Genomic DNA, 16,665 nt, shown 5'->3' with positions numbered 1-16,665 from the left:
GAAGCCTTTACGTTTCTTTTTTGGCAGAGCCATTAGTTTGTATCTTGAACTGTCATAATGCCTGATAACTTAATGCCATATTTGAAGGCATTTGAGGGATTTTGTTGTTCCGCTTAAACAAACAAAAAAACAACCAAACAAAACAAACTGGTGGCAAACTATGCCTGGAGTACTTGCTAGTGAAAGCAAATTCAAATATCTTATTTCAGTTGAGATCAGTTGTGAAAGCACTTGTGCTTTTGGTTTGAAGCACCTTGGCACCAATGTGTAATCGTTAGTATTTCATACACACTTGTTATGAGAGAGTATGTTCAGATATGTAATGGGTTTTGTACCTGGTTGATGTTAAATGACTTGCAGTAGGATTCTGCATTGTGTTGTATTACAGGGTGTTTCTGATATTTAACAAAAGCACTTTTGGTTCTATATGGTTTTGCTTCTAATGTGCAGCAGGCACATAATAAGCAGTGAATATGTGTATTTGTAATAAATTTCAATCAGTGAAAAAACAAGGCATCTAGTGCTTTATTTCTGCTCTGCAGGTGAAATTGAAATCTCATGTCTACAATTAAAATTATATTGAACATTCTTTTTATTTTTTTCCTTCAAAATCATCAAGGTCCCTTTCAACCTCAACCATTCTGTGATTTTGTGTGAAACATCCAAAAGCTTTTAATGTGAAGTAAAGAAACATTGATTTTACTTCTGTTGGTACTTGAAAAAAATGAGACCTGAAACTGAATCTGACCAAAGAGTTTAATTCCAGTGTTTACAGGGATGCTTTGAAGAGTCGTGAGTTGCGATGTATAAGTACTACAAGGAACTGTTTTGGCTAACTAACAAGTTTTTCCTTTTTTTATTTTCCCCACTTGCCAGTGAGTAATTTGTTCTGCAGAAAGAACAATTCTTCTTTTGCTTGTAGTCAAGATACTGTTATTCAATCCAAATTTATTAATAATCAGAACCTAAACTTGAGGGCAAACTTGACCTGAAGTTTTGAAAAATCAGAATTGATTTAGGGTAATTCTGATTGTTTTAGTAAGTTCTGGAGAAACAAACTGCATTTCAGAACGAGGCATTAATATGAACTGTGTGTTTCTCAAGTAGATGCCCAAATCTAACTGTAACTAGCTGTTCTTTACAGAATTAGTAATGACCACAGGTTTTTATCCCTAGAAAAACTAAAGTGAAACACAATGATTATAATGATCTCAGAATCACAGAATGGATGAGGTTGGAAGGGATCTCTGTAGACTGTCTAGTCCAAACCTCCTGTTTAAAATAGGATTGGCTAGAGCTGCTTGCTAAGGTCTGTGCCTAGTCAGACTTTAAACATCTACCCAGATGGAGACACCACAGCCACTCAACAGATCAACCTGTTTCAATGTCCAATCACCCTTAGACTGGAGGAAAAAAAAAAAAAAAATCCTTGTACAAGAGATGCTCCAGCCCCTGCATTGTCTCCATTGCCCTTCGGTGGATTTGCCCTAGAATGTCCACGTCTCTCCTGTAATGGAGAGAGGAGAGCTGGACACAGCACGCTGGATGTGCTCTCACCAATCACTTCCTTTGACCTGCCAGTGGCATTCTTCTTAAGTCCAGGAGGCTGCTGGCCCTCTTTGCCAGAATAGTAGCTTTAAATAAATAAAATCTCCTGAAAGCACAGAAGTAAAATTGCAGTAAAATATTGCGGAAAATCTTCCCTTCTAGTGACACTTAAATTTTTTGCCTGTAGTACTGGTACTGCCAGTCAGGAACAACTGTCTCCCAAACTGAATAGGTCAGGTTGGACAAAATGTGGTCATGCATGGGAGGGTATTTGAGAAGTCTGTTGTCCTCAGTTCACAACTGTGATTCCATAATGATGTCTGTTTTGTTTGTTCAGACTGTTTGGCCTTGTTAATGGATAAATTCAAGATTAACCTATTCAAGACATTAAAAAATGTTAACACCCACTGCCAGCACTGTCGTCTCTGCCTTCCATAACAAATTATGCTAGCTGAAAAATTCTGCTAAAGAATGCTGAAGGATGAAAGTTCCGTTTGGAGCCTTCAGGATAATGATGAGCGTATAGATCTCTTAATCTACTTTAAAAGAGTAACAGTCATAGCTGGAGTTCTTTGCAGAGACAGGATCTATGTTTAAACACTATAAACATTGTGAATGGTTTATGACTTTTTTCCCATATTTTATGAAAACAACTGAATCAGTGCAAGTAATTCTCTTACTACTTACCAGGAAGTTGTTTCTTACGATGACTCCAACTTCCATTAAGTTTAGAGCAGATATAGTCAAAGCTATTGTTTGGCATCTGATAAAACAAGAGCAGCTCTTGTGATTGGATTTTTCAGTAAAATAAAGTCAGTCACCAGGAATTTTGGACTTGCTCAGTTTGATTTTTCAGTATAAGGGTACTTGACAGTAGTGAGCAAAGCTTAAATTCACTATAGGAACTTGGTTTGCAGTTTTCAGAAACCTGTAGGGTGACTCAGGACAGTGTCAGGTAACTGTGACCTATTTGGTTGCTACTGTTGAATGGGGCAGAAAGAGAAATGTTTTTGTGGTGAGAAGAAAACACACAGATAACCTTTTAATGCTTATAATTTGAGATTTTATTGCGGGTAACTACATAGTGCTATTTACTCTTCCTCTTCTTCTCCCTGTGTGATGGTGCAGTATTGTGACTTGGTTGTCCAAGTTGCCTGCTGCATCATTGGGGGGAAAAACAGAACATTTGTTCTATCATCAAAAGAAATGAAGAGCAGTAATGATTTTTCCTCAAAGCTTTACTGCTTTTTGTTTCAACATCCAGCACAGGGATGTCATTCAATTAACTGCTCAAAATCACTAAAAAAATGGAGCATTTTGTTGCTTTGAATAAATCAAGCTCGATCAGTAACTCACTAAAGCATTTTTGCACAGCAAAATCTCACAAAATGACTTAGTGCTAATTTGTAAAGGCATTGGCTCAAGAGCAGAATCTGCTGTTACTGACAGAGTCCTTCTGTAGAACTTATTTTTTTAGAAAGATATAAAACATGCTGCTTTTTTTTTTTTTTTACCCTATTTTAGGAGTGGAATTTTTAACAGATGGAACTGCCTTTTTAAAAAGGAATTTGTATTTATCACCTGCATTCATGTAAGTGACAACTCAAGTCAGCAATGAATTAGTTAGCCTGGGCCATCAGAAGACATTTCAGGCTGGTGGTACACAGAAAAGGCTAGTTAGGTGGCTGACTAAAGTTAGCTGTATTTAAAAATAAGTGATGCAGTAATTCAGGACCGTCGCATTTTCCAACTTTTTTCTTTGTAGCAGTAAGTTGAAAAACACTTCTGGCTAATATATGAGCTAACTTGAACGTTTTGGGTTTAAAACTGATATACTAGCATCTAGAGAAATGCCCGACTGGGTTTCTAGTTCTGCAGGTGCCAGTCTCCAAGTCAGTATGTGTTCTCCGCACAGATCACCATGAAGACTACTAGTTATATGGCTGCTGCGGCTTTGTGTTTATTTTATTTATGTGTGTTTGTTTATTTTTATTGTTTATTTTATTTATTTATTTGTGATATTTAATTGAAATCATGCCACTGTTGGGTATTTAAGGATTTTAAAACTCTCATCTGGATATGCATTGGACAAAAGCGGCTGAATAGGCCATCACTGTGCCACTAGTAACTTCACTGGTTTGCTACTGACTTTGCATCAAGCTCTGCGGTGAATTACTATGGCATTAACAACTGATACTGGCATTCAGAATTACAATTATATCCACCCTACAGTGATCTCTCATTCGTAATGCTCCAAATGCTCTCAAGAGTTCTTGCTACTGAAAGCAAAAAAGGAAATGTAAAAACAAAATGAAAACAAACAAAAAATTTGTGATACGTTACATACATTCCATACATGAAAGTGCTTTCAGGTCTTACTGATACGGGACATACAATATTTACATCAATAATTTTTAAAAATTATGTTATACTACAAATGAATGGAATACTGAAAATATCCCAACAGGCTCCCTAAAGAGAAAAGCATTTCAGACCTTTTTCAGTGAAGCAATTTCAGTTATCTGTGACTTGATGAGCAAAAAGGAAGAGAGGCAATTAGCTTCCAGGAAGTTTAATAATCATATATTTACCCTTTCACTGCGTATGTTTAATTTTTGACAAGGACTTTAAAATGATGGCACTAATGAGCAGTCAGCTAAGATCCAGATTCTTTTATGAGAGAATATGGCACATAAGCCACATTGCTTAGTTGCCTGGCACGTAACATGATTTTGTTAAGGTTCAAGAATCAAACACAAAGGTATATACTCCGTAGTCCTTGATAATGTGGATTTGCCCTCTGGATCAAACACGTAGAACGCTGTTAACGCAGTTTCTCCGAGACCAGAGCCCCGGGAGGCAGCGGACCCGCAGGGGCAAGCGGAATCGCCTCCGCCCAGGCCTGCTGTTCCCCGTGTGGGCACAGCCACCCTCCGAGGGGCGGAGGCGCCTCTCCGCTCCTCGCAGGAAGCTCCAAGTTGCGGCAGGAGTGAGAGGACGCCGACCCTGCGGGCTCCCAGTGTCGCTCCCGCAACCTGCGGGGCGTTTCTCAGAAAAGGAAAAGCCGCGTCCGCTCCTTCCCGCGGCGGCCGAGCGACGGGCCGCGGGGACGGTTCCTCCATTTTCCGCCACGGGGAAGTGAGCACGGTCCACCTTGCAATGTGACAGCTCTTCGCTCATATGTGACCAGGCACATCAGGCGCTGGATGGTCACAACGTTTCGCGAAACATCTATCCCCCCAACCGGCGGCTCTGACACGGTGCCGTGTTTCCGGCAGCACCGCCTTCTCCGGGCGGAGCTTTCCGCCCCGCCGCTGGCTGAGCTTCATTTCTGGCCGCTGCTCTGTCGCCGTCAGGATGATCCCGCCGGTGCAGGTCTCTCCACTCATCAAGGTAAAGGCGGCGGGTGGCTCTCCCGGCGCCGTGCGGGGGTCCCGCTGCGCTCTGGGGCGAGGTGCGGCCGGTGGCCTCGTCGGGCTGGGGCGGGCGGGAGGCGACGCGCCGGGCCAGGCCTGGCAGTGTGTGTGAGCCGAGCGAAGGGCGCGTCCTTGTCTCTGCCTCCCACAGTTCACCCGGTACTCGGCCCTGCTGGTGGGGATGATCTACGGCAAGAAGCGATACGGTGAGTGCGGCGCCCTGGGCGGCCTCTCCCCTCCCCTGGCTCGCAAGGGCACCTTGAGGCGGCCCGTGCGGGGCGCGCAGCTGCGGGCCCGGCCGCCATTTCCCCTCCCCCGCTGCTGCAGCAGCTGCGGAGCCCTTGCTGAGCTGGCCCGCGGAGGCGGGCTCGTAGTGGTGTAAAGGCACAGATTCGTATGAACTGTGCCTTTGGGCCAGCGAAATTTTTGTTGGATGGTGTGCTAGGGTTTGTTTTGCTTTTTCGTTTGTTTGTTTGTGGGTGTTTTATTTGTTTTGGTGTTTTTTTTTGTTTGTTTTTTGTGGTTTTTTGAATGTGCTAGTAAGTGCAGAGCTCTGTGCTGGGTTCTAGAAATTGTTTTCTAAAGCAAATATGTTAATGACAGACTACCTAAAGCCTGTTGCTGCAGAAGAGAGAAGAATAGAGGCTGAAGAGAAAAAGAAACGTGAAGAACTTGAGCGGATTGCAAAAGAGCTTGCAGAAGGTAGTCCCTCAATTTAATTTGTGCATTCCATGCCAAAGCACCACTGTCTTTGCAGGTGAACTGCTGTTTTACTGGAGTGTTTTTAAGAGAAATTTAGACTTACAGGCAGTGGGCTGCAGACTCATGTGGATCCATGGAGCAGTGGTTAGGGTTCTGTGAAGGGTAAGCAGTGCCGCTGTTTGACAAGCTTTTTAAAGTGTAAGTAAACAACAGTAGAGGAAAAGTTAATAACACTTTTGTAGGAAATTATCTTGCCAGTATAATAGGCTCAGGCAGAATCTCTCAGCAAAGTGTATTTTATTAACGATTTTGCAAAACCGGGTGTCTTATCTAATGGTAAGCACACAGAACAGGGCAAAAGGCAGCTGCTTATATATATCCCCCGAATCCCGGCCGTGAATTCCCGCCTCTGTTCCGCATTGGTTGAGTACTGCAGGGTTTACAGACAACCCGACGCTTCCCAGATACCCTGTCTCGGTTTACCTACCTCATTAATTCTAACACCACCCCCCTTTTTTTATTTATTTCAATTTAAAGTATGGTCTCTTGGCTCTTTGGCTAACCTTCCCCCTAGCTTAATTGTAACTGTAGGAATTGGTTTGCAGTCCGAGATTAATGCAAATGGATTTTGTTATACATTCAAGATCTGATAGCCACATGTCCCTCAGTCCCCACCTGCTGGGGTCAGACCTCAGGTCCCCAGTTGAGAAAACAACATTTCTCCTTCAATGGCTCTTTACACTTTTGCAACCAAACAGGGCTTATTAAGTGGCTGAATTTCGTCTGAGAAAATGAATTTTTAAAAGCTGCTGGTTATTCTGTCAGGAATAACTGGAACTGTATGTTAACTGTACTCAGATGTCCTTTATTCAGCTGAATGCAGCAAACCTGTGATCCCTTTTCTCTATGCAATACAAAAATCTCACAAATGTGACTGATGTTCTAAACCAGAAGTCATAGGTGACTGCTTGTAATAGCAGCTCAAACTTTAAGTGGTATCACTAGCGTAGTGTTAGAGGTCAGCTTCATTTGTTGTATATCTCACGTGAAGAGGATGTGCTGAAGGTGATCAACTGAGAGTAGTACTGCTGCTTTTTTCTTATTTCACCATATAGTATTCCTGCTGCAACATGCTTTCCCTTGTCCTTGGGATTATTTCTTGGGTCCGCTGTGCATTTCTAACATAGGATTCCTCTCCCCACCTTAGAGAGGAGTGTGTTCTCTAGCTTGAACTCACCAAGTTTGGGTTTTTTTTTTTAGGTAGATTTACAGTTAAGTGGAGCTTGAAGAAAATGGATTGATAACTCAAGCTCTTCTTGGTGCAGCTACACACTTACTGACTATTTCCCTGGGAAATAGTGACATTTCCATTGCCCTAAACAAGACTGAAGTTAACAGAGCTCCGTAAAGTAAATTAATTACATGTATATAAAACCAAATATGCAAGTTGGTGAACTGTATTGCTTCTTGGAGATAAGCTGTTTTGCGTGGCTGTTTTACCATCTTAAATATGTAGGTTCTGTTGGTCATGGACTAAACAAACAGGTATTTTACATGTTTTCTAGTTTAGCTGAAACAGAGATAGAAGCTGTACTAGGTTGTAGCTACTCTAATTAATAATGGAGTTCTCTGATTATTTCTTTAGAATGTTTAATCTATTTAAAAGTGACCAGTCTGCTTTCCCAACAGTGGTTTTGGTGTGGTCTTCCGGTTAGAAAATAAATTGTAAAAACTTCAGTGCAATGCGGTTTTTGAAGATTGCTATTTACAGATGCATCCAGTTATCCATCAGTAATGATAGCTTTTTCTAGGCTTATTTGAATTGTCAGTTCAGAAAACTGTCATTTACTAGTGAGTAAGTGAAAAAAGTGCCTTTACCCCAAAGCAATGAAATAACTTCCACTGAATAGGCAGAAGCAGGAATCATAAAAACTGGCTGGAAAGAAATGCCATATTTAAAGGTAGTCTTTGATCTCACTAATGCTTTGCATATTTTAGTACTGCATGGGAGTGACTAGTAATCCTATGTTTGTTTTTACTTACCTTCTAGCAAGCGAAGAGTCCATATTGAAATGAACAGAAGATTGGATCTCACTTTTCACACATGAAAATAAATGGCTAGCTCTGAACAGTTCAGTGGTTTGTGGGCTCTGCATGCTCTTCTATCAATAAAGTACTTACAACACTTCAGTTGTTTGGTTTTGGTTTTTTGTTTTGTGTTTTTTTGTGTGTTTTTTGTTGGTTTTGGTTTTTTGTCGTTTTGGTTTTTCTTGTTTGTTTGTTCGTTAATTTTTTTTAGTGAATTGCACAGAACAACAACAGACTTACAGACTGTGACAGGAAGCATTTCTCACAAGCTGGCCATTGCTGTGGTTGAATCACCCAGTTGTAGTCCTGCAAGAGGCACTTGCTACACCTATTACTCATAGGTAATATTTGTGATCAGCAAATATGTACAAGTTAATATATGTGGGCAGGTGGGGAGGCTGGCATGGCACTGGCTTTGTGAACTGATTTATTAAATACTTGACCAGGGAGTTGCTGTCATCTTTTTTCAGATATGTTACCACAGTGGATTACTGCATTATTCTTCCATTTGACAATGCAGTCAGATTTGATTGTGACTTGTCAAGCCGTGCTGAGGTCTGAGGAATTTGTGCTGACACACTAGTGAAATGTTTCTAAACCCGTTGATTTTCAGATTTAACAAATCGTCAAATGTTCCCCAAAACTGACAATTACAGTCAAACTTTAGTTCTTATATTGTAAGAAGTGACTGACTGTGGAGGTGACTGAAGTTTTAATTAGTGGCCCTTAATGTGAAATAAGTCTGCTTTTAACATGTAAGCTGCTAAAGTACCTCCTCAGCTGTACAGAACTTCAGTGTCCCAGAAGCAGTGAAAAAGCCTATCCTTGTAGATGGTGGTGTTGAATGACTTGTTTTGTGTTCTTATTTTTCTCACTGTAAGTAATACTAGTAACTCTCAAAGGTTCTGGGGCTCTGGTTTCTTATTTGGACAATGGATAGCTTCCTTCTTCTGACACTGCAGATAGGACAGCTGAAACTGATTTCAGATCTCTTAGGTTGCCACAAAAGTAATTGTGGTTTTTGCACTGGTGAAATTTACCGTTTGATATTGAAATACATCCTTAATAGGATTTAAAGTGCTTTTCTTGCCCTATGGGTTTTTTCCTACAGATTTACTCCTTGCTATTTACTTTATATTCATTTTAGACTATGGAAATGAAAATAGACAAAAAGCAAATTCAAGTGATTTTCTTATTTGAGTTCAAAATGAGTTGTAAAGCAGTGGAGACAGCTCGCAACATCAGCAATGCATTTGGCCCAGGAACTGCTAATGGGCGCACAGTGCAGTGGTGGTTCCAGAAGTTTTGCAAAGGGCAAGAGAGCCTTGAAGTGAGGAGTGTAGTGACAGGCCAGTGGAAGTAAACAATGACCAACTGAGAGCAGTCATGGAAACTGATCCTCTTACAATTGCATTAGAAGCTGCTGAAGAACTCAGCGTTGACCATTACACAGTTGTTCAGTATTTGAAGGAAGGGTGAAAAAGTTTTATAAGTGGGTACCTCACAAGCTGACCAAAAATCAAAAAAAGCATTGTTTTGAAGTGTCATCTTAGTGTGTTTTATGCAAGAATGATGAACCATTTCTTGATTGGATTGTGACATGCAATGAAAAGTAGATTTTAAGTGACAACCAGCAACAACCAGCTCAGTGGTTGAACCGAGAAGAACCTCCAAAGCCAAACTAGCACCAAAAAAAGCTCATGGTCACTGTTTGGTGGTCTGCTGCCGGTCTGATCCACTACAGCTTTCTGAATCCCAGCTAAATCATTATATCTGATAAGGATGCTCAGCAAATCGATGAGATACACTAAAAGCTGCAACACCTGCAGCTGGCATTGGTCAATCGAAAGGGCCCCATTCTTCTCCACAACACTACCTGACCACACTTTACACAGCCAACACTTCAAAAGTGGAACAAATTGGACTATGAGGTTTTGCCTCATCTGCCATGTTCACCTGACCTCTTGCCAACCAACTACCACTTCTTCCACCATCTTGACAACTTTTTGCAGCAGAAAGTGCTTTCCAAGAGTTTGTCCGATTCTGAAGCACAGATCTTCAGGCTACAGGAATAAACAAACTTCTCATTGGCAAAAAATATGTTGATTGTAATGGTTCCTATTTTGATTAATAAAGATGTGTTTGAGCATAGCTATAATGATCTAAAATTCACAGTCCAAAACTGCAACTACTTTTGCACCAACTGTGGCAGTTGCACCTCTCCCTGAGATCTGGAGCCTTCCATGGGGCCGTTGATGGCTCTTTTAGCACCTTTTGTGCCCCACTGTGCCTGTCCCCATGTACACACCCAGGGTGGTACCAAGTTATTGATAGTTACATCCTTCCCTACCCCCGGGCAGGGTGACTTCACCTCCACCAGCTGGTGAGGCAGGAGGGGTGGGACCCTTGGTCAATTGACAGGGTCGTTAGCAGAGGAGGTGCTCAGACTAGCTGCAGAGCTTCTGGACCATATTGTAATGTCCACAGCCAGATCTGACCAGACTATAAAACGGGGTTCCCCCTGTGGGAGTGGTCTTCTCAGAGCAGCATGTCTGTGAACTGGAGCCCTCCCTTTAGAGTGGGATGCCATCTAAGGAGACTTACCGGGATTCAGAGCGCCTCACCTGCTGTGGTGAGTGGTTATTTACTGGATATATCCTTGAATGAGTCCTTGACTAACCCAGGTGAGTGATTATTGCTTGTGGGTACCCTGGAGTCAGAGAGCTCTGATTTTGTTTCTTGTGAGTGCGTGCATGCACACTGTGGATCCTCATTATTCTTATGTTGCTGTACCCCAATAATCTCAACAGATATCTGAACCTGTATTTTATGTTGTCAGAGTGCTAGCTAATTGTATAAACCCTGTTTCTAGTTGGTTTATTTGCTGCACTTTCCTGGCTACAATAAAGTCCGTTTTGGAACCTGTTGTCCACCTAAAACTGACTTTGGGGTGACACTAACCTAATCTTTGTAAATAGTAACAGTCATCCAGGAAACATTCTCATGTATTTTATTAAACTAATTTTAGTAAATATATAGTCCCTTCTAGATTATGTTTTAGAAGAAATAAATCCTTAAATGCTGGTGCACATTCTCAACTAATAAAGCAGTCCTGTGGCGTACAGGGACATCAAATTTAATGAAACAGGGTTTAAATTATAAGTGTAACATATCTAAAAACTGCAGGGGAAAAGGGTGTAATGATTTAACCTCAGTTAACAACCAAAACCACGAGACCTGCTAGCTCTCTCTGCCCCAAATAGGAGAGAATTGAAAGGGAAGGGAGAAACTCGTGGATTGAGATAAACAGAGTTTAATAAAATAACCAAATACTAATATGCCACTACTAATAATATATATAAAATGAAAATGGAATATAAAAGAAAAAATACTCAATGCCTCACAAACTCCACATGTGCAGAGCAGGCAGTCCTGGGAAGAGAGCACCCTGGTCCTGAACAGCAAATGCTGGGGAGAGAGGACAAAAAGGCAGAGAAGGCCCAGAGACCAACTGCAAAAGAGTAGAGTGGCAAAAGGCCAAACTAAGGGAACTCCTGAATGGATCACAACCAAAATGGATCAGAACTGGAATGGGTCTCCCCTGCCAGGAAACCTGACTCTCTCTATGAGACATGACACTAAAGGCAGGGAATATTCTCATTGACCAGCCTGGATGTCAGTCAGGGCCTGCCCCATCTATGCCCCCTTCCTTGATGCCTCACACCTCCAGATAGAAAGCCCAGTAAGACCTTGGGTCCCAGACAACAGGTAAGATAACAGTAAGTTCTTACATTATTTTTATCCCAACTCAAAATCACTGGAAAGTTACTTGAAGAAAAACATTTTCTCCAGACAACTATGCTAGCTGCGAAAAAGAATTGTTCATAACTGCATGAAGAACATGAACCTAGTTTCACCCAAACCAGCACAAGGGGTTAAGATGGGATATTTTCAAGAAGAAAGGGGAGCAGGAAAATCAGCTACATGTTGTCATTGTGTTTTTAGTTGTTTCTTTGCTTAAATATATACTTCATAGTATTTAAATGATTAGGTGATGCTGATGAAAGTAAAGATCTAGACTGCCAATTAGTTTAAAATTCTGTGTCTGTAAAATAGAAATAATGCATCATATCCCAGCTTCTTAGGATAACACCATTTCTTACATACTTAAAAGCCAATATTCTTCCAAAAGCCTCTTATTTTCAGGAGCTGTAAATTAGATTTGAATTGCCAGAAAGCTAGTTTGTTTGTTTGTTTTTAAACACCATTTTTCATCCCATGTCTGTGGTGCTAGACTGTAAACTGTGAAACAGTGGTTATGTGAAATAAATGCTGCTGAAAAACCACTGAAATTCAACACTTGGGACTGAGCTGGGACTCAGTACTTGAGCAAAATGTGATTATAGCAGAATGCTTATTTACTTCAGGCTGAAATATCTTTACTGCTGTTCTGCTAAGGGCTGGCCATAGATGTAGGTACTGCTTTTATCTTTATGTTGCTGGAGCTGAACCCCGTTGCTAGAACAGCTGTGACCTCCTGCTCTCCAGAGAGTAAATGCACTCACTTTCACTTCCTCCTGCTGTCCCACCTTGTTAAAGTGTGGCACGTGCTAGAGAGGTATGGAATTTCATCCCTCCTTTCCTTTTACTTCCACTCTCGTGTCTGTTTATTCCAGCACTGATTTAGTCCCCCACCCCACAGGCAGTGGGACTTGCTCCCCACAGAGCTGAGCCTGTCCTTGGTGTGCAAACGCAGTGCATTTCATAGAGCAGGGTCTCAGCCCATGCAGTGAGGTCAGAGGTCTCTCTTCATAGAGAACACAATGCAGCTGCAATATACAGGGGTTTCTGCAGCACTAGCTACCTGGAGTTTTGCTGTCTGGCCTAGCTCTAGGACCACAAGTGACTCAGCCTGAACTCTCCCGTTGCCCTTGGCATCGTGCCTTTGTTACCCTTCTTCCCCTGGCAGTTGTCCTGCATTTGGGGCCTTTGTAACCTTTGTAAACGCTGGGCTGGCCTAGGCTCTAAGCGTGAAGGGGATGGGCTCTTCCTTTGCAGCCAAGGATGTCTGTCAGTTCTGCAGAGATTAGGATCCTGGAATCTCCCACACAGGATGAACTACAAGTGCTACTCTTTCCATACAGTCCTCAAAACATGACTGCAGGGCCAGGCAGGGAAGCTGTCCTTTTAACACCCCTTATATTGGGATGAATTCCCCTGTAGGTGGGAAGGTGCCACAAGCCTCATTACAGCCATGCCACAGTGACTAAATTATTCCTCTGCCACCCCATTCTGGCCAGGCAATAGATGCTTATCATGTTGGAGACAAAAAAAGCCAATGATAAAGAGCTGTAGTAGGTTCAACACTATTTGCAACAAGTCTAAGGTACCTGTGAGCTCTAGTACATCTTACAGCATCACTTAGGAAAGTTAATATGCAAAAGGACTGAAATGGATGGGTAAGTTTTGTTTGTTTGTTTTAAGAGAAGACCAAGGATTGAAGTAATTGTGAGTGAGATTCTGGGAAAAAGCCTCATACTCAGAGGTGCACAGCAAAAGAACTGGACACAGCAGACATGGGTTGCAGCAAGTACAGAGAAAATTATGAAAATGTGGGCAGTCAGACATTTAACAAGAGTCCAGAGATAATTTTTTTCTTTGATTCTGCGACAGGCTTGCTTAGTCCATTTCATACACACATGCTATGAATAAGATTCATACAGGTGTTTGTATCAAAGGCTTCATATTTTCCTTGATGAAACACATGCAAGAGAGAGGCAAGCCCATTGAAAGAAGAGGCAATCCACCCAAATGTGTGCACAGGCAGTTTTGGAAGCAGGTATCCAAAGGTGTGAAAGGAAAGAGTTTGTTTTCACACCAGCGACAGACTAAGAGTGATTATGTGGTCAGGTAGTACTGCTGAATGGTGTTTTCCTCAGTAGTGCATGATCAGGCTGCTTGCAGTTGAGGGAGTGCAGTCCCAGTCTTTAGCCCCTGCAATCCTGTGAAAGCTGATGGAATGGCCTCTACAGGAAAGGAGGGATGTGAAAGTGGACTGCAGATACATCTAAAGACTGCTGCAGAAAGAATGGACATAAATTATTTTCTGGACTGCTAGAGATAAGGGAAAAATGGGGTGGATGTGTTAAATAAGCTTTTGATAAGCATCTGCTGTAACTGAGGAATAGTGAGGACAATTCTTGGCCACATGACTGCACACCAAGCCAAGTTGTTGACAGACTTGATGAAAGTTGTGTTTGACAATGGCTTTTGGGATGATTAGAGAAAGAGCTGTGTTACTTGAGTCTGAGGCTACCGCAACCCCCAGCAGCAAGTAACAGCAACTACAACTTGTTGAAAGCTGTAGAGGAGAAAGCAGGAAAGACAGGGCATCTGGCCCAGGTGGCAGGGCACAAATATAAGGTGAGGAGACAGATACTTCTGTTGAAAGGCAACTTTTTATTGGAAAAAGGTGAAAACTGAAGCAGAAAGTCAACCTGAGACCAGTTGTCTGAGAATGGAATTAAGAGGAAGGAAGCAAGAAGAAAATGACATTCCTCACAAAAGGTTTGAGAATGATCCCCCATGTTTGCTCTGTAGTCTGGAAAACACTGCAGCCACCTTTTCTTCTGCTAGAACTAGGTTTGTCTGAGTCCTCAGTGCTCTGCTGATGCCTGAGAGGGAGTTTCTCTCTAGTGAATGTTTTTCCCAGTCTTCCCTATACCACATCTGAAGGTTTTGTGGAAGGACAGAGGAAGAGGTAGAGAGAAAAAAATGTTTTTTTTCTCTTGCAAGCATTTGTAATAGACGATGCAAGCCACAGTCGGCTCAGATAGCAATAGAATCTTACTACAATTCAGTATTCTCTGGGCTCTCACAGAGGTTTTCTTACACAGGATGTGGAGCTGCCACACCAATGAAGCAACTCTGCTGAGTGCCAAAACATGCATCCCATCTGCCTGGAGGATGGAGCTGGGATCCATACCCCACCTGTGGTGTTCATCACTGTCTCTTCCTTTGAAGAGCCAAGTGGAGGTTGAGTTGTTCCCATCCTGCCTCCCTGAGAAGAGAGCAGCACTTCCCAGACTTAGCTGGAGTCAGACTATGGCCAGCTGAGAAAAGACAGTGGTCTTTTCTATGAGATCCCAGATATGCAAGAGGTGACTGAAGAAGGGACTGTGGTTCCCACCCTTGCTGGCAGTTTTTCCCTCCATCTCTGCAGGATCTGTGACCCTCAGAGCTCTGCCAGCAGCAGAGACCTTACAGGTGCTTCCATACCTCTGGCAATGCCAGGTCAGGCATTTCTGCTCACAAAGTCATCAGCAGCAGACCAGGCTCCAGCAGAAGGAACAGCTGAAGGGTATCCACGTGCTCTTTTTTGGTAGTAAAGCAAAGAGGTTATGCCTCATGTCAGCTTGTCCTATCCCTTCCATCTGGGACAGCAGATGATGCCACAGCACTAAAAATCTCTCAGCAGCTCCCTTTAAAGGCAAGCCGCTCCTGCATGGAGGGAAAATTAACTCTCTGCCTCTGAGCTCTTCTCTGAGAAACCTCTCTTCCCAGTTATACAGGGATATTAATTTCCCTACCTCCTCACCTTCTGCTTTCAAAACCAAGAATGGACGTCTGTATTCATTACCTACTTCAGTGAGACACACAATGAGGCCCTTCTTGTCTCCTGCTGGACTTCAGAGCTGCATCAAGCCACAGGTGAAAACACCTGCCGGGCAAATAAGCCAGAAGCAGAGATAAAATACTGTATAGCAGTCAATAGGGAGTTGATCAGTCAGGAGACCTCTACTGGAATTATGTTGCAATGTCATCATTTTTTGTCCCAGGCCTGGGAAAATGCTGGAAAAATCTGTTTCTTGGCCCTTCCCTTCTCCACATCCAATAAATCCAGGCAGCCATCTCCCAGCTGCCAAGGCGGAGCACTGCAGGTAGGAACTGTGCTGCGTTTCACCTGCATCTAACTGGCAAGCACATGTGGGAAGCATATTGGAAGTGGTGTGGTTGTAATGGTGCAACAAGATATAGAAACATCTGTTAGTAAGCTGACCAGAAAGGACAGCAGTCCCAACCTTTTAGCTAAATGGCTATGTTAGATGGAACCACTTTGAAAAAACTACAACAACAAAACTCAAAGCAAACAAGCAAAGAAACCCCCCCAAATTAATCACCTGGTCTGCACAGTGTGAGAAAGTCAGTGTTCACCTCAGAGACTCAGTATGTGTGAGGCACGGGCAGTGAGAACCACAGTGAGGGGCAGAAGGGAAGGGCAAGGTGCCTGGAGCTCAGGGCTGTACATGCTGTGGTTAGACATGACCTTTGTGTCAGACGAGAGAAGAACTAGAGCAGAAAATGAAGCACCTCATCATAATGTCTTGCCAGGTGTGGGGAGGTAAGGGTTTCCTCCCACCAGGTGCCCCTCTCCAGGAAGTAGCACTGTGCCATTAATGTTTTGTATGGGCTGGCATGGGAGGTGAACCATTGAGACTAGTCGCTGGTCGTCCTGGATGAATGACAAGTAATACCCTGCACTTTACTGATGGATAATCTCAGACTGCAGCTGTGTTGTCTCACCAGTCCTTTCACGCCACCCTGCACGTCCTCTCAGCTCCACCAGCGCAGGCATACTGCTTGCCTATGGACCTGTGAGCATTATTTCTGCCACCTGCCACAGGTCTTTCTCCTCAAAGGAGAATTCACTGATAGCTGTCCAGCAGGAATGCAACTTCTGTGCAGAAGACGGGCAAGAACTCTTCACCCCCTGAGATTAAGCTGCAGGGAAAGTTTTACCCACAGATTGTATGCCATCAGAAACAGACATAGTCCAAGGAGAAAATAAAAGGAAAATGAAAGGTCTTGGCTTGCTGTTTCTCTTACTGACCTCTGATTGCTGCATACGGCT

General features: G+C 42.7%; 1 protein-coding gene across 1 annotated transcript; it reads left to right on the top strand.

Moving 5' to 3' along the window:
- Positions 1–4,783: 4,783 nt before the first annotated feature.
- ATP5ME (ATP synthase membrane subunit e) lies at positions 4,784–7,856 on the top strand. Its single transcript, XM_082074990.1, has 4 exons — positions 4,784–4,941; positions 5,116–5,170; positions 5,568–5,666; positions 7,717–7,856. Exons 1-4 carry the CDS (start codon positions 4,906–4,908, stop codon positions 7,740–7,742), a joined length of 216 nt encoding a protein of 71 aa, XP_081931116.1. The 5' UTR covers positions 4,784–4,905; the 3' UTR covers positions 7,743–7,856.
- Positions 7,857–16,665: the final 8,809 nt, after the last annotated feature.

Source organism: Streptopelia decaocto, assembly GCF_964273445.1.
Source record: "Streptopelia decaocto genome assembly, chromosome: Z".
Classification (NCBI taxonomy): Eukaryota; Metazoa; Chordata; class Aves; order Columbiformes; family Columbidae; genus Streptopelia; species Streptopelia decaocto.
The sequence above is the reverse complement of the archived record's forward strand: the minus strand, read 5'-3'. Positions and strand labels throughout refer to the sequence as shown.